Here is a 25586-nt window from a genome sequence, read left to right as displayed (position 1 = left end):
TAAAGGTCGGATAAACTGTTCATTAGGAATACTCATTGATCTGATGTTGCAATATATAAATATAATAATTAAGCTCTTAAAATCAAAGTACAAATACGTGGAATAGAATACAGCGGCGCGCAATGATATTATAGTTGAATTTTTGAATGCATATTTGTTGTGGGCTGTGGTGGCTGTTGGGGCAACTGAACTAAGAGCTACGTTCATACATATCTATGTATTTGTCTATGCAGACTGAAATATTAAGTAATCTGTTGTCTTTGCTCTGGAACTGCAACTAATGATTGGAAAGGCCAAATCTCAAGGGAATATCTTGCGATCGTACATTCCGTTCAGTACCTTTTTTACTTCTTCTTCTTCTTGGAACTGCTGCTGGTGGCCACCACATCGTTCTTGCGCTTCTGATTAGCCTTGGGCTGGGGCGTTGGTGCTGGAGTGCTGTTGTGGCTTCCACTGCCACTAGAAACGCTGCCTTTCGGCGTCTTTTTCTTCTTCTCGGCGCGTTCCTTTTCCTCCAATTCGATATTCTCGCGTTCGATGAGTGTAATCAAGGTGTTGCAACGACGTTGAAGTTCCAGAGCTGTGCGCGACTTGATAAACCAATCGAAGCGGAACTGCGGCGATGCTCTGTCGAATTGCATCATAACCAACAACAGAATAAGTAAGAGTTTCAGATTTTGCAGACTTCTCCACTTACCTTATAGCCGCTCTCAGTTCCTCGTAGACATTCTCCTTGTCAAAGCCAAGCTTGTGCAGCATGCAGACTAGGAAACGATCTTCGATCTCGGTATAGTTTTTCCCCTTGTTGTTGCCGTATTGCAGACGCAGTTGATGGAAGGGTGCTCGATACCTTGACATCTTTAAAGAGATGTGATATTCATTAAATGTGATACATCCTCTACTAATAAATAAATCATCCGACATACCTTTTGATCCAGGGCCTTCTTGATCGACAGCCGTCGCTGAATCTTTCCTTCACCTCGCTCAATCTGTCCCATAATTCGTTCAATGTCCTGCAGCTCTGTGCAACGCTCCCAGAACACGGCGTTGTACTCAATAACCTCTTCGGGAGTCTTGCCCTCCACGTCCTTGGCTATGTTGTCAATGTCATCACGTCCGTACTTCTCGTTGGCCTTGATGAACTGATTGAAGTCCCTCTTGGTCCAGGCCGTGAAGCCATGGGAGAGGAGGTTCTCTTTCTCGATGATTTCGTCTTCGGTGAGGGGCTCGGCCTCGTCAATCTTGCGCTGTTCCTCCCTCTGAATTTTGTTGGCTTCCGAGCCGAGTTCTGTATTCTTGGGCACCTTGTAGTTGACAGTCTTTCGGAAATAGTAGATCTCTTGGTCGAGCAGCTCGAACAGGCGGGGCGGAAAGAACTGGAAGTCCTGGACAATAGGTTGCTTGGGTGGGCGTGGGGCCTTAGGGGCTTTGGGCTCGGAGACGCGCAGGGCTTCCCTGAAATAGGCGTCCACGGCATAGTTCGCCTTACGCTCACGCTTCGGTGGCTCAATCCAGTTTCCAAGTGCGTTCTGCTTCTGCTTCTCACGCCAATCCTCGCCCTCAAACTGATAGACAGACGAAGTGCCGGCCTCGCCATTCGTGTCCATGGTGAAAGTGCGCAACGAGCTCTCTCCCATGCTATCAAGTTGGGCCTTCTGCTCAGCCGTTTTAGCCTCACCGCGCTCCAGTATGACATCGATATCCTCGTCGGTGATGTCAGTTTCCTTCGAATTAAATACTTGGCTGGCTCCGAATCGAATAATGTTAAGCATTTCATCTTTGTTAATTTGACTGGAGCGGTTGTCAACAAGGCGGCCACCCTGAATGACCATTTTGTCCAGCCTCAGCTTGACCTCGGCCCTCTCTACGATCTTCTCCTCTACAGTACTCTCTGTGATCAAGCGAAAAACTCTTACTTGCTTCTTCTGACCGATACGATGTGCACGATCCATAGCCTGCAAGTCCATTTGGGGATTCCAATCGGAGTCATAGATGATGACAACATCGGCGGTGGCCAGATTAATGCCCAGGCCTCCAGCTCTTGTGGACAACATGAAGACGAATTTTGTACTATTCTCCATATTATATTCCTGGATCTGTCGGTTGCGGTCTTCGTGAGGCGTTTGACCATCCAGCCGACAGTAGTTATAGTTCTTCCAATGGCAATAGTCCTCTAGAATATCGAGCATGCGGGTCATTTGGGAGAAGATCAAAACACGTGATCCCTGTTCCTGGAGTTTGGGCAAGAGTTTATCCAGAATGGCCATTTTTCCAGAATTGTAAACCAGATGAGTGTCCGTGGTATATGGAGGGCCCGGCTCGGCTCCATCAAACAGATAGGGGTGATTGGTGCACTTGCGCAGCTGCATGAGGATATTTTGCAGACGCATCTTCTCCACTTTACCAGCTCCGTTAACAATGTCAATGTCCTTCAGCAGTACCTTGGTGTACCAATCTCTTTGCATCTTGGAAAGACCAACGAATATCTTCATTTCCTTCTTGGGCTTCAGACGCTTCTCCACCTCGGACTTTAGACGACGCAGCAAAAAGGGTTTAAGTACGGCATGCAGTCTCGTGATGAGGGCATCATCTCCCAGGCATGTGTTTGTGTTGAACCACTCATCAAAGTCCTCCGCCGAGTTAAATACATCGGGCAAGAGAAAGTTCAAGAGGGCCCAGAGCTCGTGGAGATTGTTCTGCAATGGGGTACCGGTGATAAGCAGCCGATTAGCTGTTTTGAACTCCCGGAGTATCTCCGAAAGCTTGGATTTCTCGTTCTTGATGCGATGTGCCTCGTCAATAACCAGATAACGCCAATTGAACTTCTTAAATACGGACTTTTCACGTATGCACATCTCGTAGGATGTCACGCAAACGTCCCACTCGCCCGGCATCAACACATCACGGATGAAAGTGTTGCGAGTGTCCTGGTCACCAATCAGGCAAACAGCCTGCAGCGATGGGCACCATTTCTTGAACTCATTCACCCAATTCTGTAGCGTGGACTTGGGAACAATCACGATGTGGGGACCAGCTTGGTTTCTGCAGGATAATCAGAATGCTCTGAGTACTTTTGAAGCGTAACACATTTGGACAACTCACTTGAAATGTTTGAGATACCCAAGAAGAGAGATGGTCTGTAGGGTCTTACCCAAACCCATTTCATCGGCCAGAATGCCGTTGATGCCATTCTCGTACAATGAGATCATCCAGTTGAGACCACGAACTTGATAGTCGCGCATTTCACCACCCTTAATGTAGGTAGGGGAAGCATCGAAACGAAATAGTTCCTTTGTAGCCGTATCCTCGGCCAACAACTCTTCATCCTCCTCCTGCTCTGTTTTGCGATGACGATGACTACAGGGACAAACAGGTGGGCATAAGTACGCGTAAAGAAATATAAAATTATATGCATTTACTCAGCCAATTCCTTATCCTTATCTTTATCCTTATCCTTCTCTTTTTCTTTATCCTTGATCTTTTTGGGTCTTCCTTTTGGCTTTGTGGGACTCTTGGCGCTGTTTGTCATGAAATGGGTGAATATTTCAGCAGTTTGTTTTAGCAGAAAATCGAACCGCCGACTCCGGTCGGCTTCAATCTTGTTGTCGAACTCTGCCTCCTTCTCCCCCGAGGAGCTGGTGGCCGCATCGGAAGTGGTTTCATTCTGCGGAAAGGCAAAGAAAAATTTTAGAATATTCTACGCTTCACCGACACCCTCTATGGCGTCACTAATCGTAAATATATTGAATTTCCCTCAGCTTTCTACTTACAGAGTTCTCCTCGGTGGCGTCGACGGAGGCAGCATCTGTTTTGGACATTTTCTTAATGCCGGTGTGGTGCCTTTCTTTAATGTTCAATTAAAACTGTCCTTGCTTTCGCAGTGCACAAAAGGTTCTCGTCAGTTTGTACTGGGTACGTCTGTGCAAACTGCAAATTGTACGGGTCAGTGAGCTACGTTATAGAACCATTTATGCAATTACGTTCATATAATCTGCGAAAAAAACACTTTCTTGAACACAAAATACACAAAAAATGCGCTTACATGCGATTTTTAGAGGGAAGTTGGCGTCGCCGGGTTGTATATATTGTTATATCGATATATGTTTAAGTGATATTTCCTTGGTTGAAAAAGATCGAAATCGATATTTTTGTGCGATAGTCGGAACGTCTCTGAATTCGAAGGAAAATTTAATATTTTTTACTGTTAGGGTACTGTAAATGTAGAACAATGGCATTCCATAAAGAAAACCTAACGGTTATGGTATTGATGAATCGTCGGTATTGGCTGGGAAGTTTCCTCTTGTAGGTATCCATTCTTTCTGGAGCATCATCATTAGCAAAAGAGGCGGGCAAGGTGAGCAGATCGACTGAAATCACCTCATTCTGACCATACATCTCGATTATTTCCGTTCCCATACACATAAAAAAAACCGGTATGTTTCGCCTGCTGAAACTTTTGCTGATATATTTGGCAACTAGAATGTCAATGGAATGTATGGCATATTATTTCCAGTAGATGTGTCGCACCATATATCATATTCCTCAGAACGCTAAACTTTCAGGTGTAATGACGTATTTTCCAAATGATAAAACTCAAATCGATCATCTATAGACCTCGTCGTCCTCATGATAAATATTTTGTTTTTTCATACGTGGGAAAGTCTATCCCAGTCACCAGTCGAGCAGCAGAGCTTCAGTAATGCAAACCACATAGGACGGCACTGCTATAGAAAGTTAGCAGCGTTGATCTGTTAGCGATCTGGAATGGCACGACAATTGAGTATTGAGTATTCGGTACCATTGTGTCGATTTGTTCCTTATTGCATCAGTAATTTGAAATTTCCACTATTCTCGTTGTAACCAGCTACGATGGCCCACTAGTGTCTACGTAAATTATGTTTATTTCTAGGGATCTTAAAAATACAATCTACATACACTCCACGACACTTAAATACGACATACTAAAATGTACACTTTAGGCACCAACATTTCCGGCACAAGCCAAAGAAAACGGTGAATTTGAATTTTCCTCAAATCTCTATTCAATTTAGCATAAATTAAAATAAAATAAAATAGTAGCAATATTCATCAAAGTAGATTGAGGAAAAAAATTTAATTGACATATGTAACTCAAATTTCCGCTCCCAAAAAAATGCGACACTTGAATACGACATTCACATTGAACAATTTTTTATTTTGGATGTGGTCGCGACCGGACATTGAATAAATTCTCAAAAATCAATTAGGGTGTCCTTATTACGAGAAAAAAATTTGGGTTATGGTAAGTCCTTTTCAAAGGACGAAAACTCCACAATAAAAGCCTCGAAGGAAGTAGGTCCATCAATAATGAAAATAAGTGATGAAATTGGTAAAACTAGGTGTGTTCTGAGTGATTTCATAAAGAACGGGTCAAATTATGGCAAAAACATAAAAAACCGAACCAAAATTGCTACTTCCGAGACCTCCATAAGATCTCATCTGCGAGCCGCATCTAAAAAACACGACTAAAACTCGATTTAAAAATCTAAAACTGTACTTTTAGCTAGTGCTAAAATAATAAAACATGTTTTTTCGAAGACTCCACACCATAAGGGACTGTAATTAATAAAAAACCTCAGCCAACGGACGAAAACTTAGAATACTCCCGTACTTTTGCATATTCATATGGCGTGGAGTAGAGACTGTCGCTATATAGCATTTTCAAAGGGACAAAAATTTTAATTTGAAGGGTCATAAGGGTTTCTTTTTTATATTTATAAGGACTCAAGGAAGTAAAGGAAGTGAGTAGTAAAGAAGAATTATAATTGGATCGTTTTCACAGCAGTCTGAGCGCTATTATTCTGTGGTGAGCAAAATCCTAATTTTCATTAAGTCGAGTTTATCAAGCATGCAACAAAGTTGAGAGGTTTCTACTTTGATGAATATTGCTATTATTTTTTTTTTAATTTATGCTAAATTGAACAGAGATTTGAGGAAAATTCAAATTCCCCGTTTTCTTTGGCTTGTGCCGGAAATATTGGTGTTTAAAGTGTACATTTTAGTATGTCGTATTCAAGTGTCGGGAAGTGTATGTCAAATATAATCCATTTATTTTGAATATGAAAAGTAGATTTGTAAGAGATTGGTTGAGGGCATAATTTAAATATTAATAATTTATTTCAAAATATACAAGTTTACATACAATTCCCGAATTTTACGTACAGAATGGTTGGCCTAACAGAAATATAGATTAAACAATGCAATTTGCTTGATTAAAATTAAAGAGTTCAACAAACCAACCGTGCCATCGTTCTCATATTTTTTTGAGGGCACACTCACACGGAATGAAATGCAGCAAAGTATCAAAGTTGGTTTTGTTTGGAATACATATAATTACAGCCGGCAAATTTTCCGCTTGCCACAACGCTGAACTGAAGTCGAATCCAGAATTCGCCCCAAATCGAAGCTTTCCCATTCATTTCCCATTCTAGAAGTATAATAGCGATTCAATTTCTAACTGAAAACAGTTGTGCAATCTTGGAAGCATGACATTTCATAAAGTCATAGCCTATCCTAGCCACACTCTTTATCGTGCTGGTGTGATTCGGGACCGCCGCCGTTGTGGCAACAGACAGTTCGCTCTGATGGGCTGCAAACGCTCCCGTTGCTCCCGCTGCTGGAGAGGCTGAATGATGGACACTCGATTGGCTTTTCGGGAACATTCTGCGAAGCACGTAATCAAAGCCATTAGAAGCCTTGTTGCTGTTCGACTTAAATCGTTCAATGCCAAAGGCCCGAATGGCACGTGAGAAGCCAAACACTTGCGAGCTGATGTAGGCCCGACGAACGGCTAGTGTGCTTCCATCATTCTGCTCGGTGTAGGTAACGATTTCATCGACTCTCTAAAAATCAAAACATGTTATTTCACGTTCCCTTGCAAGAACTAGCAAATTTACTTACCATTATCTTCTTCATGCCCAGATTGCGGGTGAATGTGGTGAAGGTCTTTGCAACCGGATCTAGCACCGAATCCTCAACAATCTTGACCGGCACATTGTTGTAGAACCGAGATCCCCATTTGGGCACCGGATTAGTCTTTGAGAGCAATCTCCGCGAGTATAACTTGCCATCCCGTACCTCCCGTTGGATAGTGTCTTCGGTGAGGACGTGTGAGCTGGAGGGATTCGGGTAGCGGTTCCAGTAAGCAACTACAACATTCTTCCAGCTGTAATCGAAGACTGCCTCAGTGCGGTAACTGGACGCCGTGATGACCATGACGGCGGCAATGAATTGATAAGCCCGCTCGTCGGCGCGTGCCTTACCGAAAACAAAAGTGAATTCCTCACCAATTCACGCCGGACTGCGTCCCTGAACTAAAATAAAGAGACAAAAAGAGAAAATCAATTGCAATCGCATGTTGCAGATATAAATAGCAATCGGCAAATTGACAATTGCCTCGAGCATCGGGACCTACCAGCCTTTAGCCTTTGGTGTGTGCACAGCTCCAGAGTGCAGTGGGGGACCCCTTTCTTGGGGCACGATGTGGTTTTTGTTATGAATAATTCGTCCCCTGCCACTTTTTGTGGGCGCCCACACGTCTGTGGCAAGAATTTTGTTGTGTAACTGCGTCACAGACAGGCTAACTCGAAAACTATGAATTTCTTTGTCTTTGGGCCTTTTCTCATTAATCGGAATGGTCTCCGACGTTCACTGTTTCGTCATAATGGCACCTGTGAATTTCATTCCTACCGTTTTATTTAATTTCATCCATTTAATTTAGTTCGCACCTGGTCCAAAGGCCACTGCTGTCACACTTTGCAAGAGGGTGTGGAATTATCGATATCGGAATACCATAAACGTTCACCCTGCTGCTGTCACACATCTTTCAACTTGTATTGATCGCCTTTTGTATTGATAAGCTGTCACACCTTGTTGTGCTAGCACACCGTGTAAAATTAATCTAGAATTATCTTATAGTGATTGATCTGCCTTATAATCCAGATCGTTTGAGATACATTTTATTTAAAATTTTGGAAAATAAAATCTAGTTATTCCACAAAAATATTAATATTATATATATCGTATATCGATATCGATTGCTACTAGTTTTTCTTGTGCAACAAAAAAACAATTTGTTTTTTAATTGTTAAGTATAGCAATTTAAAATGCCGGTGGATTGGTTTGGTTATGCATATGCTGCGACAGTTGCGGCGGGCGGCATCATGGGCTATGCCAAGGCAGGTGAGTGCTTTCGTCGGAAGAGCGTAGTTCTGCCACAATATTCGTTTTAATGGGCCATGTAATCCAACCTCCTTATCTCTTTGCCATTTCACCAGCATCGATTCCTTCGCTTGGAGCTGGCCTTGCATTTGGAGCTCTACTCGGCTATGGAGCCCACCTAAATTCCCAGGATCAACCACGCCCCATGCTCCAATTGGGCACGTCCCTGTTCTTGGCTGGGCTAATGGGTGCCCGCTGGAATCGTTCTGGAAAACTAATGCCTGCCGGCGTTGTCTGTATGATCTCCGTGGTTGCTCTAGTGCGAAACCTGGTGTCGTACAACCGCTACTTGCCGCTGCCTACAAGCTCTAAGGGCGCTTAAAGCGATCTAAGCTGGATTTCCAGCAGCTCGACTTGCCGGAGATTTTCAAATAATTTTTCCATTATATGTACTCATTCTTGCGTTATTTGATTAAAATTTTTTATTTTGGTGCTTGGACCTATGATACTTAAACATGGGGAGTTGTGTCATTTTCGAAAATAGCGATAAGATACATGTACATGTTGACAGACCGGACGAAGAGAAGACCTGGCAGACCAGGACTATTTCAGAGACAAAGGAACAAAGAAGTACTAGGTAACTGGTGGCGTCCCCCAAGGATCAGTCCGGGGGTCGCTGCTATGGAACGTCATTTACGACGGAATCCTGCGACTCCAGCTACCAGATGACACATGCATGATAGGGTTTGCCGAAGACGTTGCCCTGTTGTCGGTCGCAAAAAACCTGAAGGATGCGGAAGGAAAAGACAATCAAAGAGTGGATAAGCTCATTTGGGCTCCAACTGATCGACTACAAAACAGAAGTAGTCCTGCTGAGCAGCCGAAAAAGAACGGAAATAGTGGTAATAAATGTAGGAGCATGCAGGGTAGAATGCCTGAGAGCCATCTTGGACCTGGAAGTGATGCTGGATACACGCCTATGCTTCCGTGAGCACCTAAATTGAATGAGTATAAGAGTGGCGAAGCTGAAAGGGCACTAAATCGGCTCAATACAAGGGGCCGAAACAAGGGGATGGCTCCTACTGCATAATGCCGGTCATTGCCGGTGCATTACCAATCGACCTGTTGGCACGAGAAGCCGCCGACGTCTACACAGAGCAAAGGAAAACTACTCAGTCGGCACCAAATAGAGATTTTATCCGACGTCGGGAGCGGCACAAGAAAATGGCCGAGTGGCAGCGGAGATGGAACGAGTCCACGCAGGATAGATGGACATAATCTCTCATCCCAATCGTAGAAGAGTGGTGCACGAGAAGGCATGGAAATGTGAATATCTATTTGACCCAACTTCTAAGCGGCCACGGTTTAAAGCGGCTTTAAAGCGTATCTTCACCGATTTGGGCACGAAAGCGACAGAGATTGTCCTGCCTGAAGAGATGGATCTCCAGAGGATGCGGAGCACATACTCTTCACTTGTTCCAGGTTCGAAGTCGAGAGAGAAAGGATGAAGGAAAGCTGTGGTCGAAGGCTGACTAAAGAAACGTTGGTGGGGGTACACGAAAATGGGATGCGCTGTGCAACTATGCGTAAACTATGCGAGGATGCGCGAGCCAGAAGACGGCTACCAGGAGGGTTATATAGTGCCCTGCGACGCAATGCCTCACGGTCGTTCGGCAGGAGCTACTGGCAACAAACCTTCTTATCTTATTATACCCGATACTCAAAATGAGTATTGGGGTATCTTAGATTTGTGGTGAAAGTGGATGTGATTGATCAGCATCAATAGCCGAGTCGATTGAGCCATGTCTGTCTGTCCGTCTGTCCGTCCGTCCGTCTGTTCGTCTGTCCGTCTCCTTCAGCGCCTAATGCTCAAAGACTATAAGAGCTAGAGCAACGATGTTTTGGATCCAGACTTCTGTGATATGTCACTGCTACAAAAATATTTCAAAACTTTGCCCGCCCACTTCCGCCCCCACAAAAGGCGAAAATCTGTGGCATCCACAATTTTAAAGATACGAGAAAACCAAAAACGCAGAATCGTAGAGAATGACAATATCTTTAAGACTGCAGAATCTGAATTGGATCGTATTATTATTATAGCCAGCATCAAGAAAACAATTTCATTTTTTCTCGCCCTGTCTCTCTCTAACACACACGTAGCATAGGCGGCTTTGCTTAGAGTAAAACATTAGCGCCTAGATCTCAGAGACTATAAAAGCTAGAGCAACTAAATTTGGTATCCACACTCCTAATATATCGGAACGAGACGAGTTTGTTTCAAAATTTCGCCACACCCCCTTCCGCCCTCGCAAAGGATGCAAATCTGGGGGTATTCACAAATCTCAGAGACTATTAAGGCTAGAGTAACCAAATTTAGTATCCGCACTCCTGTTAGATCTCACTATAAAACGTATATCTCAAAATTTCGCCCCACCCCCTTCCGCCCCCACAAAGAACGAAAATCTGTTGCATTCACAATATTACAGGTTCGAGAAAACTAAAAACGCAGAATCATAGATAATGACCATATCTATCAGATTGCTGAATCTGGATCAGATCAGATCATTTTTATAGCCAAAAGGCTATACAATACAAAGACTATACAATACCAAGATGTTGCATGAGGAACAAATGGTTTTTATACCCGATACTCAAAATGAGTATTGGGGTATATTAGATTTGTGGTGAAAGTGGATGTGTGTAACGTTCAGAAGGAATCGTTTCCGACCCCATAAAGTATATATATTCTTGATCAGCATCAATAGCCGAGTCGATTGAGCCCTGTCTGTCTATCCGTCCGTCCGTCCGTCTGTCCGTCCCCTTCAGCGCCTAGTGCTCAAAGACTATAAGAGCTAGAGCAACGATGTTTTGGATCCAGACTTCTGTGATATGTCACTGCTACAAAAATATTTCAAAACTTTGCCCCGCCCACTTCCGCCTCCACAAAGGGCGAAAATCTGTGGCAGGGGACGGACGGACGGACAGACGGACAGACAGACATGGCTCAATCGACTCGGCTATTGATGCTGATCAAGAATATATATACTTTATGGGGTCGGAAACGATTCCTTCTGGTCTTTACACACATCCACTTTTACCACAAATCTAATATACCCCAATACTCATTTTGAGTATCGGTTATAAAAAGATCCAGTCCGGAGGAATAATGGCATCACCCTTACTATGCACTATTGGTTGACTTGACCTTGACCCCAGAAAACATTTCCAATGGAACCTGATTCTGTACGCATTGAAATATTTTAGAGAGGTATTCTTATCTTCTTATTCTTATTCTTATTTTCATATCCCCAGTTTAATCAAAGATGTACAAGTATTTTCATGTACAGATTTATTTATTTTATGTACATACATATATTTAGGCATACGTTTTTGTTTCTTTTTGTGTGGGTGTGTGGTTGATAAATGTACAGTTTCATTTATTAGCTACAACTAAAACTTATTTTGTATATATTTTTTTTGTATCAAACATTATACTACGTAACTATAAAGTAATGATTGTTTAAGAATGTACGTCTCTAACAATTTTAATACAACAATGAAATGGAATTTTAAGTTTTCTTGTAGGCAAAGTGCGGCAAGGTATCAACGGACAATTCTCCACCTTTTTAAGCAATTTTCAAACAAAAAACGATAAATATATTTTAGTAAAGAGTACAAATTATATGTTTATCACATTGGAAAGTGGGATTATAATTATTTTTGTTCGTCTTGTTTGATGATTTGCTCAAAGAATAATTTAAGTAGTCTGCCAAAGTTGTGCGAATGAAATGTTTACAGAATAATGTGTACTATTTTACAAGAATTCGCATTAAATTAAATTATACCGAATCATTACATAATATATGTATGTATGCATGTACTGAGCAACATTTCATACGCATATTCGTATGAATGTTAAATTGCTTTGTTGCGTTGGCGTTTAACAGACAATATTTTAAATTAGTTGTGGCTATATCTAAAAACAATCAATAGTTTTCCATTCAAATAATAATAATAATAAATTCTAGCTAAAACACATTTTAACTGCAAAAACTTGTTCCAATTTCGATGGCAGTGACTGTTACTAACCAATTCCAATTGCTGCCTGTACAGCCGTCATTTCGCTAGAACGGAAACAGCTTCCAGTTAACCACTATTTTGGAGAGGGGAGGGAAGGGGAAATAAAAAAATGGAAAACGTAATTAGTAAGAATAGATCTAATGCGGCTATATCACTTTTGTCGGGCGTGCAGAATCAATGAACATTTTCTGGATTTGTTTTATATTGTAATATGTATGTAAGTATGTATGTATGTATATTTGTTGCAGTCGCCGCCATTTTGAAGTGTGGGTGTTGTATGTGCGTGTGTATTATTTATATTTCAGTTTTATATTTCCAATTCCATGCGCTTCCATTTGCCAAATTACTTTTTGTTGCACTCTCGCCTTCTGCAGCTTGATTTTTAGTATGCAAAAATGCGTTTGGTTTTGATTATTCTCTGATTCCATGCCATTTGTTGTTGATCAACTAATACTTAATTGCTACAATTCTATATATTTCCAATATTTCGATATTCCTCTCAATATGTATGTTCGAGTATGCATGTGTGGTGGTGGTGTGAGAAGGAGAGCGTGTATGTTTGTGGGTTTCTATGCTGGTACGAGTATGTGTGCGCATGTTTAAATGCCAATTTGTTCCTGTTTGGATTTGCTTGAATGCATGTGTGTATGTGTGTATGTGTGTTTGAGTGTTGGCGTGTGTCGATTTTGGAAAGATAGAGGCGAGAGATATGTATACCGGAATAGCAAAAAAAGTATCAGCGATGAGATTTTGATCTTTGAAAGAAAGTTTGATGACAGTTTTTCTTCAAGCATGCTGTATGAGGTTCTGACTATGTGTCTAATGCAAATGTACGACATTGTTTTCATCAAGTTCTGACTGGTATCGGTCAAGGATGAAGAAGGCTCAATAGTCGATAATTCTCGTTTAACTTGTTGGAAATGTAGGAGCTAATTAAAATATTATATTTCATGCAAATTCAAGGAACAATAATTTAAGAACTACAACTGGGGCCACTGACTAAGCGGTCCCTACACTACTGAGTTAAATGTTTGTTTCTTGCAGATGTCAGATATGATCGATGCAATTTCCAACGCCAAGTGCTAAAAATATATTCCATATTACAGCTAAATGGCTAATGGCCAATTACGTATGCGAATAGGGAGCTTCAAATGAGTATTGTTTATCATTTAATTTTCACTTATTCCTACTTCCATGTCGCCCTTAGCAACCAAGGTTATATTTTTGTATTTATTATAGGGCAGGCAGCGTAAAAACGGAAAATACTTTAGAGTAAAGCTTTAGACTACTGCTAAGGAGGAAGTTAAGAACCGGATTGAATGCTGGATTGGTTTGGTTTGGCTTACCGCACGTAAGAAAAACGAATCGTTTTCGGTATCGGTATCGGTATCGGATCGGTCGGTTTGACATATATGTACATGTGTACATGTGTGTGTTGCGTGTTGCTTTGTTTTGTGTGTGTGGTATTGTGGACGTTGGTCGTTGGACGAACGACGAAGGACGAAGGAGCCGTTGACATTGTATGTTGAAAGGTTCTTGTTTTGGTTTTGGCAAGCAGCTGATCAACTGTGTTTTTGGCTAGCAGTATTTAGTAGTTTATAATAAGTGGTAGCAGAGTTTCTTGTTTGCGTCTTTCTCCGTATCAGCATCTCTGTCACTTTCTCGCGTTCACTTTATGGTTACATGACTCGTGTGCGGCGTATTAGTTTTTGTGTTTTAATTTTGGGTTTCTTGGGCACAGCTGTACTTTCTGTTGTACTTGGCGCACTGTCCAACACCGCTGGCAGATTATTTGTGGTGTCGCCAATGTAGCTTGGCCTTTGTTGTTGTTGATTTTGTGGATGAGGTTGACTACTACTAATACTCGTATTGCTACTACTAGTTTTGTATGCTTTAATACTACTCCGAGTTGGCGTACGTTTCAGGAAGGCGCTGCCCTCAAATTTGTCTTCTTTCTGCGGGTGTTGCGGATGTTGCTTGCTTGTTGAGCTGACGGATGAAGAGACGGATGTGATTGTGCTGGTGGCCGTTACTGCGCCATCCAGTGTTGGTGAATGCAATGCTTGTAATTTTTTAAAATACGCATCGAGAAATGATGATGTTGTTATCCCTTTGGCAGTTGTTTCTGATGTTGTTGCTGATGTCGTTTTTGCAGCAGTTGCTATTGCTGTTGTTGCTATGGTGGATTGGATGGGGAACTTACGTTTTTGCCGCTCAATCGCTTCATTGCTCTGAATGCCGGCAGTGGCTTCATTTTCCTCATCGGTTGGCTGTTGCTGTTGCTGTTGCTGTTGCGGCTGCGGCTGCCTCTGGTTCTCTTCGCTGGTGTTCTGTTGGTGTTGTTGTTTTGCTCCGTTGCTGTTGCTGTTGCTGGTTACACTATAATTTTTAATTTGTTTTTGTACCAAAGGTATTTCAACTATCGACTGTTGTGTTTGTTCTGACTGTTGTGGCTTTTGTTCTGGTTTCAATTTTGTTGCATGTTGTTGTGTTTGTAGCATGTGTAGGTAGTATTCAATTTGTTTGCGTAATTCATGTGTGTAGACTTGAAAGAGATTCGGTGTTTGTGTGGTTGTTGTTTTTGGTATTTTTGTTGTAGAGGGAGCAGAGGGACCGCTAATGCTGCTGACGCTACTGCTGGTCCGCGTCTTCACCAAAACTCCGTCTTTCTGAAGCCATTGCCTCTCCGCGTCGTACAACGGCAAAATGCGATGCAAGTACCCAAACGCTTTCGCCTTGGGTCGCACTGTGGTCGTTGTCGTCGACTTCGTTGTAGATGTCGACGTACCAGCACCAGCAGAGGCAGCGGAAGCCGAAGCGGTGTCTGAGCTCTGCTCGACTTTATTATCCTGCTGCTCCTCGCTACTAGTGGTGCCCTCATCCTGCTCTTGCTCCTCCTCATCATCGTTCTCGTTCTCATTCTCATTCTCATTCTCATCTTCTTGCGACTCGGCCTCTTCGCTACTATTTTCAATGTCTTCCGTTGGCTCAGAGGTTGCATCTTTTTTGCTGTCGATTTTACTACGGTTGCATTTGTGTTTGGTGTTGTTGGTGTTTTAATTTAGTGTAAAGGTGTAAAGGTTTGTTCATTAAAATTTGTTTTTCTGTGTATATTCGTGTATGTACTTTGTACTCTAAATTTTTGTGTTTTAGTAAGTAGAATGCTTAGCTTACACAACAAAACTACTAAGGAACAGTCTTCTCAATAAACAAAACCAAATAAACTTTACTCACTTGTAGACTAAACGATAGTTGTTTCCATAGTCGGGGATGATGTTGGAGGGCAGAGGGGTGCACCGACCATCCAGACAGTGCTGTGTAGCGGTAAACATGTTTGGGTTAGTCGGGCCGAAAGCAGAGTGCGGCTATCAATCACAGGTGACTTAGGGGGACTTACATAACCGTTACCACAGGCCGAACCCTCCGCAGCGGGTCTGTAGGCCACGCAGTATCCCGTCTGGGCGTCGAAGCAGAACAACTGGGCACAGACGCGCTCGTCCTTGAAGCAGGCATAAGTTCCTCGGTCCCGCCGGCATTGGGCATCCAACGAAAGCAAGGTGCCTGGCAGAGAGCGTCCCAGAGCGCTGTCCTCGTGTGGGGCGTTGTGCAGGCAGGTGGCCGTGTCTCCACTGCGAACGAGAAAGAAACAGAGCCAAGTCAAGTACAATCTTCTTATCCTAGCCGTTCCTAAGATCCACTCACTTGAGAAAATGATGAAAGCTCTGGACCGTACAGGCGGACCATCTGAATCCGCGCTCAGTGTGGCGCAAATCGGACATAATGTATCCGTCCTCCCAGCGACAGCGCTGGGCGCCCGGGCCGCCTAGGTAGCTTGGTGGCGGCGACCCGTCATGGACCGCTCCCAGTCTGCGTGAAAGAGCAAGAGACACATTTTGATTGAGGAGCGTGGACGGGTGGGAAAAATGTTAATTGATTAATTGCAAGCCGAATGATGTCAAACGGAAATGCAAACGAGTTTCAGTGACCAGTTTCCAGCAACGGAAGCTATTCGCTTTTTTTTTTTTTATTTTTTTAGTTTGCTTCTGTTAAAGCTGGACAAGTGAACCCCAAATACACGTCTTTGATCAGGGACTTGGGATACTAAGTACATGAATTGAAAGTTGAGCAGAATGAGTTCCGCTCGCCGGCCGGTCAAGGAAAGCCGCTAGGAGTACAATCGTCGCTTCCTATATTGCATATATGTTCCTGTGGGACTACTTACAAGTGTCCCACTTCGTGGGCAGCCACAATGATGCCGCTGAAACCGCCGGTGTCTTCAATGATGGCCACGCTGTTCACCTTTTCCAGTCGCTTGTTCACTACGCAGGCACCGCCAACGTAGGCGAAGCCTTTTCCGAAAGAAAATACATGAAGAAAATTAGGCAATTATTTTGCGGGCCTTTTTCACATTGTGTAAATTTTCTTTTCTGTCCAACAGGAAGTTGACAATTTCCTTAAGGCAACGTCGCTGAGCTGTCGCAGTTATTAACCAAAATTATGATGTCTTGTTCCATTTCGGCCATTCGTTTTTACTCTCAAACATAATTTTCTTGTCCGTAGACAATAACTGCAACAGCTGAGAGAAGGTCTCGAATTGTTATTCGATGTGTGAGAGCGATTACGTGTAAAATTAGTAGCTAAAACTGCAAAACTCCAGCTTAGATATGACTAGCCCATAACCAAAATGGTGAAACGTTAGTAATAGTATATGGATTTATTAGTGTTATTAACAGAAGCCCAATATAACTAGTTTGAAAAGCATTTTTATTTTTGTAGTGCTTTTATAAAAATAATAATTAATTTGTATGGCAATTTGTGTCTTGCAGCAATTCGTTCTAATGAAGCGTTGCAGTTAGTAGTATATTCATATATTTATGTATGTTAAACCTTTTTTCAATTGTGGACTTTCTATATACATTATTCATTAAACATCGTTGATACTTTTCATTCATATTTATTATTTATTTGTCAGCTGAAATTCAATAAATTGGTTATATTAACAGTTTAAGAGTACATATATGTACATACATATGTACATGCAGTTGACACAGAAGACAGAGAAGAGTTCGATAAAGTAATTCGGAAAACGTACATACATATATAGCATTTAGACGGAAGCCGACAGAATATCGATAGCAGTGGGAAAGTTGTACAGTCTTAGGAGCGCTGAAGAAACCGCTGAAGAAAGGCTCAGCGCGCATGTGAATGTATGTATGTACATATGTACATACATATGTATGTAAATATTTATTAATGAAAACATTTACAAAATGTATAGTTCGAAACGGAATGCTTCAAAGAAATATGTACATATGTATGTACATATATAATTTACACAGAGAAAAGGAAGAATTGCAAAGATATCGTTCGCCAGCGCATGCGCACATTTCCTTGTTCTTGCTTCCGCACAGCAGCGATTACTCGAAAAGCACTCGTTTAATTCGCTTTGCCGGAAGGAGAGAGGTGGAGCAGTGTCAGAGGCAGAGTGGGTTGGATAGAGGAGGAGGGTGAGAATAGAGACAAAGAGACGTGCATGAAATTCATTAAATTTGCTTGATTTTGTTGATGATGGAGCGACGCATTTGGGGCTTGGCGGGGCCCGCCTTTAATGTTACTTATTTTAGCGCGTTTGCACAGCTCGATGTGCTTATTTTTTGCATTTGTCTGTACAGATACATAGTAGTTGTTGGCTAACGAAGTGAATGATAGTTGTGGGGTCTTTACCTGCGGTACCGCGATTACATTCGCCATAAGCGGAGGTGCGACGGCACATATCGAGTCTGCGGGCGAAAATTGTTCAAAAATGCGTAGAAATTTTAGATTTGGTTTCGGTTTCAGTTTCGATTTGGGGTTTCTGAACCATTTATTTCATTATCTCCTCGTGGCCGTTGATCGATTGTTGTTTTGTCGATCGGGGGGCGTGCCAAATTCGATATTGATTGTTTGGGCAGGCACACATAGCTTGAGCATTACTTAATATCGTTTCAAGAGCGGAGAAAGGGCCACGAGAAAAATCTATCTTCGACGCACCGAATCGTGAAGCAAAGATCGGGTTCAGAAATGTACGCAATACTCGTATCCCAGTTTTATAGATTCCAATCCAACTGCCGATAGGGAACACTAATTTAGGGATTAAGTCTTCCATTTACCACTTTTTGTCTACAAATGATACCACATGGAGGCCTTTCCAAGTTGGACGTAAAAAGTATATTTAAACGCTAGTATTGATGTAAATATATGATTCAAAGCGCAAACCAATGCAACCGTGAGCCAGGTACTGATATAAGATACTCGTACTAAAGAAGTCAACCGGTTTTACGATTAATGCCCGATCCGCTACTCAAATTAGTTTAACGCTTTGGAATTAACTATTTTTTACTAGTATGTTGTGTGTGTGTGTGTGTGCGTGTGCGTGTGTGTGTGTGTTGTGTAGTGGTGGTAATTTATTAAGACCCACACGCAAATTTAGGTGACTTTTTTTAGTGTGTCTTGTAGCTGGGGAGAGGTGATAACCAAAAACTAACTCAAATATGTTAAACACCCGTAATGACATTTGTTCTGAGTGTGTATCTGTGTGTACCAGTGTTTGTGTGTGTGGGTGTGTACAAGTCTAGGTCTAGTATTTTCATGGTATCTCTTTACCCGCTGTGCCCTTGGTGCAACGACCTCCTTTACGCCTGCGACACATATCATACCTAGACACAGGAAGACATTATAGGAATGTATCTTTAGGGGATATGTCTCTAATATAGTTAATATACTAATAAAGAGTAAAAGGGGAAGTGCCGATAGCTGCTCAGAGAACTCAGAGAACTGCCGTTGATCCTGAAATGAAAACCAAAACACTGGGCGACAACAATGCCGGATCCCCCGAAGCACTTACTTAGTTATGGCCACGGCGATGTCGTAGACTGGCAGACGGCGCTCGCGAAACAGATATTTGCCCATGTCGGTGAGGGCGGCAGCCGAGTCGATGGCGTCCCGTCCCACTCGATTGCGTTCCAGATAGGGGGTGGCATCGCGGCCCTGCAACAGTCAGAAGGTAATGGTAAGGTTGGGAGTATTTTTATTGGATACGGGGATGCTAATGGTGATGCTGAGGAGATGCTGAAAGGTTAATATTATACAAACCTTTCAAAGTTCTTTGAAAGTTCAGTTTAAAATTTACAGTCACTCCCAGTAGCTGACATTTCAGCTGGGCGAACCGTGAAATAATCTGTACCTCAGCGCCGTCATCGGGTGACTTGGCGACCTCCATTGGATAGAAGCCCCCAAAGGAAACTCCACTTTCGATTGCGCAACCGATTTGGCATTTGACTGAGGAAAGCCACACAAATGGAAAGAGCTTCGAGCAACATATGTATTTATGGCCCATTTCTCGGTGGAAATGATGTTGGTGGCTACACTCGAAACGGAAATCAAGTGAACGTGAAAAACGTGCCATTAGTGCTGTTGCAGCGATAAGGCCGTTGCAGAAGACGATCATCGCCATCATTGGGGATGACGATGTCTGATTATTGGCAAAGTCAAAGTCGTGTGGGTTTTCTTTCAATCGTATTGCATCTGATTGTTGTTGGGGGCAGGCCACAGCAGACAGCAGACAGCACACAGCACACAGAAAACCAGTTGCAATTGTGCGTTGCATAATTGGGAGTTGGTTGCAGTTCAATTAATTTCATCAGTTACATCCCAGGGCAACTTTCAGTCGGCTACTCGTGAATATACACATACTATACATACATACATACATATGTACATATGCACACACTCGTACATTGCAGATATCGTGACTAAAGGGGCGTTGTGAGATTTACTGAAGTGACAGCTACATAAATTATAGTAACACAATTGTCAATCACTTTGAGCCCTAGGCAAATCAATATGTTAATAGAATGGCTCCACGGCTAATCGTGTATGTGCCAGAACCAGTTGCAGTCGCAGCTCCTTCTCCCTGGACGGAGGTACTCAGCGTGCAGGTGATAAAACCAAAGTAAGGTGACAAACAGAGCCCGACTGACACATTTGATTTGCAGCCATTTTCCAACTGCACAGCAATCTCACAGATTGCTCACATCTGTATCTGGGTATCTGTGTGTCTAAGCCGGAGGACTGCAGCCTAAGCTAGAGCATTTTGATAAATTACCAACTAGTTGAGTAGACAGCAGACGGCAGACAGCAGACGGCAGACAGCAGACGGCAGACAGCAGATGTCTAGGAAATGAACAGAGTCTGACAAAGTGATCTATAAACAGACAACCGCAAACAATAACAAAATATTCAAACATCAAACGAATTCGAACGGATTCGAGTCTGCGAAGGCATCAGTATTGCCAAATGATATGCAGAATGTGTCCGCTCGATTGGGTGTATTTGTATCTGATAGTTTAGTGGGATTGCCGTGTACTCGTATCTAGTATCTATCCATTAAAAGTCCGCACTCCATGTCGGCTCTTTGCCGCTCTATTCCCATTCCCGCTCGGGTTTTGGACAAGATGACAGACTGATCAATTCCGAGTACGGGCACGTCGTGCTCCCCCCTCCCCAATAATGAACAAACATCCAAAATGAATATTTGGCAATTCTTCAGACGAAACGATCAAGAATTTTAAATGTTCCGTCTCTGGCCTTGGGCCGAGTGGGAAAGGCAAACGCATGGGGTCTACGATTCGACTCGAATTTGCCAAATTACAAATAATTATTACAGAATTACATTTTGAATAGTTTATTAGAGCAGTTTGTTGCCAAACGTGAAGATGATTCATTGAGCAGCGCACCTTGGGATCACACACTTGGGATCTCTGGCACAGCAATTGCAAAGGAATGGAAAAAGGGTTTCGAATGTTTTAAACGCATGGGCATTTCACTCTAAAGATTTCCCCAATCCTTCACTGTTCAATCCACCCAAACTTGCAAACTAGTAATTATACATTATACATTTGTTGTGCCCAGTCCCGGCGAGGGATCTCAACGTGCCTTGTTCTCACACTGGGCCACACACGGCCATCGATGTCACAGAAGTTGGCCTGGAAAAGACAGCCAAGACTGAGCTGCCAGACTAGCACTAGACTGCCTAATGCTCGTACATAGAGTGTCCCCTATCCAGAGAACCAGCGGGAAAGCCGTCGGACCATGGATGACCTGGCACATCTTTGATTACGGATTGCACAATTCGAGTGGCCACTGCGGCCCCGACTCTGGGGCGGCAGTCCACCACGAACATTAGCCACTAGCTAACTTGGGAGCACCGACTTTTATATACCCTGTGCAGTAAAAAAAAATTACACTCGGAAGGCCTATCAGCTATGGCGGTCATCTGCCCATCTTTGAAAGGAGAATATTTGCACAATTTCGGCGAAACCGTTTAAAAACTGAAAGAATAGTTTGTACGAAAACAGACGGAATGTGATCAGGATATGCTTCGTGTGGAGATGATTCCTAGTGGATTTTACAAACTTCTGACAAAGTTTAAAATACTCTCCAAGGATACAAAAAAACATGTTTCAAATAATCAGATTTGAAAGCAAAAGCCAAAAAACGTATCAGAGAAACTGTCAGTAGGACCTAAAATGTAACCAAACCATGGCAGACACCCAACCGGGACCGGTTTGCCTTTCCCCCGAATAAAAAATTACATAGAAAAGCACATAAAATTAAAAATAAAATAACGTTTGTGCGACAGTTTCGCAACAACCTTTTGTGCGTAATTAAAAGCAAAATGTATATTTTAATTTAATTTTCCAGCCGGTCTCGGGTGCCTTTCTCTGGGCTGGGCTTATAAGTCTTTTATAAAAACTGTCAATGGAATGGTCTGTAATTTCTACCATTTCGTAAGGCTTGCTAAACCATCTGACTGGGAGGTGGACGGTGTTCCACTAAAAGCACTCACACCCACTCACACACCCACTAAGCCCCTTCGATTCCCTCCTTCCAGAGACACTCGCTTCGGCTTTTGGCGCCCACACATCGGATACGTTGGACCTGGGCGACAGGCGGCCGATTGGGGCACCACCCACAGAGTCCGACAGGCTTTTGGGTCAACCAATGGGGGATAAGTTTTCATTTTCAATACCCTGCAACTGTGATAAGCTGGGCTTACCGCTAGCAGGTAGGGGGTCCTACTCACGGAACCAAGAAAAAGGGATAAACTCAACTGAACTCTGCCTATGGATATGATCGATTGTCGATATGTACATTTAGCTTATATAGACGTCCTCGTAGAGTATTCCCGGCAAGGGCTTTGAAGACAGAGTGTTTGCCAAAGGGGACGTTTTACTCTATTTTTTATTTGGTTTTCTTTGTGTCCAAGCTTTGCTTCAAGTTTCCATTTGCATTATTGCAATTTATACGTTTGTCAGGCACTTGCATTTTCGGCTACCGGCACTCTATATGCGAGTGGGGGAGATTTTCCCTGAAGCCAACATCTGGTCAAGACTGATTGTCCAGGTCTGGTCCGGGCCTGGGCCTGGGCCTGGTCCTATCCCGGTTTTCGCCGCGGCACAAGCTTCGTTAGCTGAGGAATTTGTTATGACAACTGGCAAATATGAGAACTGGCGAAGACAACAAGACTATTTCCATATATACTTTTTATTTGGGGCCTGCTGGGTGTGTCACTCATGCATTGTTTGGCATTTTTGTGGCACTCTAGATAAAGTCACCGCGATAAGAGCGAATGGAGAATGTTTATTGGCGTCTTGAAAGTGGATGGGGATAGCCAGACGAACTGAACATTTTTGGTCAGGGGAGGTCCGGGAGGAAGTCGGAAGAGGAGTGGAGGCGAAGAATCGGATTGACTTCTTTTCTCTGCTGAAGCGGATCCATTAATCAACCGAGTGGAATTCCCTGGGCTGATAGCCAACTGCAGGTGATCATAACAAGTCATGGATATAGATTTATAAAGCCAACACTATATATCAGATCAGATCAGATCAGCTCAGCTCAGATCCAAGCCAAACCGAACCGAGTGGAATTGGCGTGGGGGTAGCTCTCAAGTCGGCTACCGACTGGCCTGAACTTTTATCTGTGACATTTAATTAACATTTTAATTAATTGCGGGCAACTTTCCGTTAGAAGTTAAACAGCCTCGCCCCTTCTTCTGCTAGCCCGGCTTACTGCCTGTACAAGTGTCGAACGCACTGGCGCTGCGCTTGCGCCACAATCATATTTCAATTTCAGCCAAGTGGCAGCTGCAGCGGTAGCGACTATATTGCGTATACGCAATTTATTAGGTGCGGGTCGTGGTTGTGTGGCGCTCGACTTTGGGTTACGCAGTGCTGGGATTTGATAGGGGAGATTGAAGTTGTGAACGTTGTGAAGTTGATTCATTCCATACACCCCTTCATACCCAGCTGTACTAAAAAACTGTTTAATATTCCCCGGGCAAACTGTAATTTGAGTGCCTGCCACTCGATGAGAATTTTCAGACTAGCCGCTGGCGGATCTCGTAGCTGCGTTGCAACTCGATCTAAGCTCATTGTTCTGCCCCTCATTCATGGGTAGCACAGAGACTAAAAAAATGCCGGCACGCCATTAACTAGGCTGAGCTGCAGTTGCTGTGGGCTGTTCTTAGCGCCTTGTGCAGTTGAGTTACGCAGCCCACGGCTTATTAATGTGGCAACGTTTTGTTGTCATTTTGTTGCGGCTCTATTTTCGTTTTGGGTTTTTCCAGCAAGAATCAATTAATCGAACAACTCTCATAGAACTGGCAGTCCGCAGTTGTTGCCTAAGTAATTCTCTTAGTTATTTGTCAATGAGTGATTAATTTATGTGGCTTTGGGTTGCGTTCTTTCTGTTAAATGGCTTCAAAATTTGAAAAGCCGCTGGGCGCTTTGTCTCTGGCATTGGGGTCAAGTTGTTTAACTTTTCAAAAATGTTGCTCTAGAGCACGAAAAAGTGAAGGATGTCCAGAGTTCAGCCCCCAAAAACCCTTCCGACTAAGTGCCACTCACGTTCAGGGGATTAGTTTAGAGTCCTTGCCGTTTTCGGCCACTCGTTGTTGGCCAACATGCCTCGGCAGGTTATCGGACATGGATATCCCATAATTTGTTACCCAACTCAAATTCTGAGTAATTATTCGAGCCCAGTTTTTCGCAGGTTGGACTGGCCAGAGCGCAAATGCAATCCAACATTTATTAGCGTAGCAAAAAGTGCTTAGCGACGACTTCCCGACGACATACACGAGCATTTACGGATACACTTGCTCGAGTGCATGGAGAAGAGGAAGTCATGTGTGTGTGAAATTGGGCAAAAAGGAGACCAAAATGTGTGTACGGAAAAATCTGATCTGAGTCAACTGCGGCTAAGGCCGAATGCAGTTAGCGTGGCCCATTAGATTATGCAACTGCGGCCAACACGCAGTACTGGCACTGGTGGCAGTGGTGGCACTGGTGGCACTGGTGGCACTGGTGGCTGTTGCATTATTTATGCGGTCTGAAAATAATTTTTTGTGGCTGCAGAGTCGGAGTCAGAGTCAGAGTCAGATCCATAGCTAGAGCCAGAGACAGAGCTAACGCCAATTGACGTACTTAGGGTAACCCGTCGACATCGTTGTCTCCTCGATGGCCTGCTCGTTGCTGTCGTGTGGGCAGCCGCTTGATGCAACTTGTGGCGTCTGTGTGCCGCAGGTGCCTCTCTGCCGATGCTATGCCTGTGCCTGTGCCAATTTTCCACTTTCGTGTGCCGCACTTTCGAGCCGTCCCACTCTCCCTCGATGGCTCCCTCTGTGGCCACGACAAATGGCTGTGGCTTCCTGAACCAACGCCAAACTGATTTGTGTGAGAAAGTCTAACCAGGCGGCAGTCTGGGTCTCAGATTGAGACAAAACGAAACGAAATGGTAACAGAGACACGATGCTATAATGTTGTCAAAGTGTTTTATGGTTTTGCGTTATGCAATCAAATTAGTGGACTGTTAATAAGTGAAAGATGTTCACAGCGATCTATAGCTGGCTGCCTGGAAACGACAGCCAAGTGTTGGCCTTCTTTGGTGAGCTTTTCCTCTTTTCCTCTTATGAAATGCACACAGAAACTGTCCTATTGAATGTGGCTGTTACGTGTCCGTATATTTATTTCCAATACGATCTTAAACCAAAAAGGGCAGAGAACGTTGAACACTAAACGTTCTGTTCTACTCCCAAGAGCATGCCCATTCACATCTAGAATGGATAGGAATCATCTTTCGGAGAACTGTTCAATGATACCAATATCTATCCCCCAAACGGGGCCTGAGGAAACTGAATCTCTGAAACTCTTGACCAGCTCGATTCGCGGGCCATAAAGCATTCTGTGGCTAATTTTTAGAAAAACATTTAG

At 43.2% G+C, this 25586-nt stretch overlaps 4 protein-coding genes and 1 long non-coding RNA gene across 12 annotated transcripts in view; 2 read left to right on the top strand and 3 right to left on the bottom strand.

Moving 5' to 3' along the window:
- Positions 1 to 41: 41 nt before the first annotated feature.
- Positions 42 to 4183, bottom strand: Iswi (Imitation SWI). Of its 3 annotated transcripts, none has more exons than XM_015183517.2 (7): positions 4043 to 4183; positions 3771 to 3927; positions 3420 to 3664; positions 3103 to 3357; positions 927 to 3042; positions 698 to 858; positions 42 to 627 (listed from the first exon to the last, which is right to left on the bottom strand). In XM_015183517.2, the coding sequence occupies exons 2-7, from the start codon at positions 3816 to 3818 to the stop codon at positions 345 to 347; spliced, it is 3108 nt and encodes a 1035-aa protein (XP_015039003.1). In that variant the 5' UTR covers positions 3819 to 3927; positions 4043 to 4183; the 3' UTR covers positions 42 to 344. The 3 variants fall into 3 exon arrangements, with proteins under 3 accessions (XP_015039003.1, XP_015039004.1, XP_001357539.2); XM_015183518.2 differs by having other exon boundaries at positions 3981 to 4074; XM_001357503.4 differs by having other exon boundaries at positions 3771 to 4085.
- A 91-nt stretch (positions 4184 to 4274) lies between these two features.
- LOC117183788 (uncharacterized) lies at positions 4275 to 5612 on the top strand. Its single transcript, XR_004468964.1, has 2 exons — positions 4275 to 4354; positions 4480 to 5612. It is a non-coding gene; the product is annotated as an uncharacterized lncRNA (long non-coding RNA).
- Positions 5613 to 6134: 522 nt separating this feature from the next.
- Positions 6135 to 7866, bottom strand: prel (preli-like). 2 transcript variants are annotated; one of them, XM_015183516.2, is made up of 4 exons: positions 7767 to 7866; positions 7454 to 7709; positions 6940 to 7352; positions 6135 to 6881 (listed from the first exon to the last, which is right to left on the bottom strand). In XM_015183516.2, exons 3-4 carry the CDS (start codon positions 7252 to 7254, stop codon positions 6486 to 6488), a joined length of 711 nt encoding a protein of 236 aa, XP_015039002.1. In that variant the 5' UTR covers positions 7255 to 7352; positions 7454 to 7709; positions 7767 to 7866; the 3' UTR covers positions 6135 to 6485. The 2 variants fall into 2 exon arrangements, with proteins under 2 accessions (XP_015039002.1, XP_001357537.1); XM_001357501.4 differs by having other exon boundaries at positions 7454 to 7811.
- Positions 7867 to 8063: 197 nt separating this feature from the next.
- Positions 8064 to 8713, top strand: LOC6898037 (transmembrane protein 14 homolog). Its single transcript, XM_002138089.3, has 2 exons — positions 8064 to 8220; positions 8316 to 8713. The coding sequence occupies exons 1-2, from the start codon at positions 8145 to 8147 to the stop codon at positions 8579 to 8581; spliced, it is 342 nt and encodes a 113-aa protein (XP_002138125.1). The 5' UTR covers positions 8064 to 8144; the 3' UTR covers positions 8582 to 8713.
- Positions 8714 to 11551: 2838 nt separating this feature from the next.
- Positions 11552 to 25586, bottom strand: part of sona (sol narae) — a 49880-nt gene continuing 35845 nt past the window's right edge. The window contains exons 8-15 of one of the 5 annotated variants that reach the window (XR_004468701.1): positions 19163 to 19305; positions 18004 to 18059; positions 16502 to 16628; positions 15982 to 16146; positions 15677 to 15908; positions 15514 to 15593; positions 13626 to 15300; positions 11552 to 12352 (exon numbers count right to left, since the gene is read on the bottom strand). Coding sequence is in view for 2 of the 5 variants with exons in the window: in XM_002138088.4 (XP_002138124.4) it covers positions 12324 to 12352; positions 14483 to 15300; positions 15514 to 15593; positions 15677 to 15908; positions 15982 to 16146; positions 16502 to 16628; positions 18922 to 18974; positions 19163 to 19305 (1647 nt within the window). In the remaining 3 variants the exon portion in view is untranslated. Of the gene's footprint in view, positions 12353 to 13625; positions 15301 to 15513; positions 15594 to 15676; positions 15909 to 15981; positions 16147 to 16501; positions 16629 to 18003; positions 18060 to 18921; positions 18975 to 19162; positions 19306 to 25586 lie in introns of all 5 variants that reach the window. The other 4 variants (XR_004468703.1, XR_004468702.1, XM_002138088.4 and 1 more) reach the window with 4 other exon arrangements.

This window comes from Drosophila pseudoobscura, chromosome 3 (genome assembly GCF_009870125.1).
Source record: "Drosophila pseudoobscura strain MV-25-SWS-2005 chromosome 3, UCI_Dpse_MV25, whole genome shotgun sequence".
NCBI classification, from domain to species: Eukaryota; Metazoa; Arthropoda; class Insecta; order Diptera; family Drosophilidae; genus Drosophila; species Drosophila pseudoobscura.
This window is presented reverse-complemented; position numbering and strand designations above follow the sequence as displayed.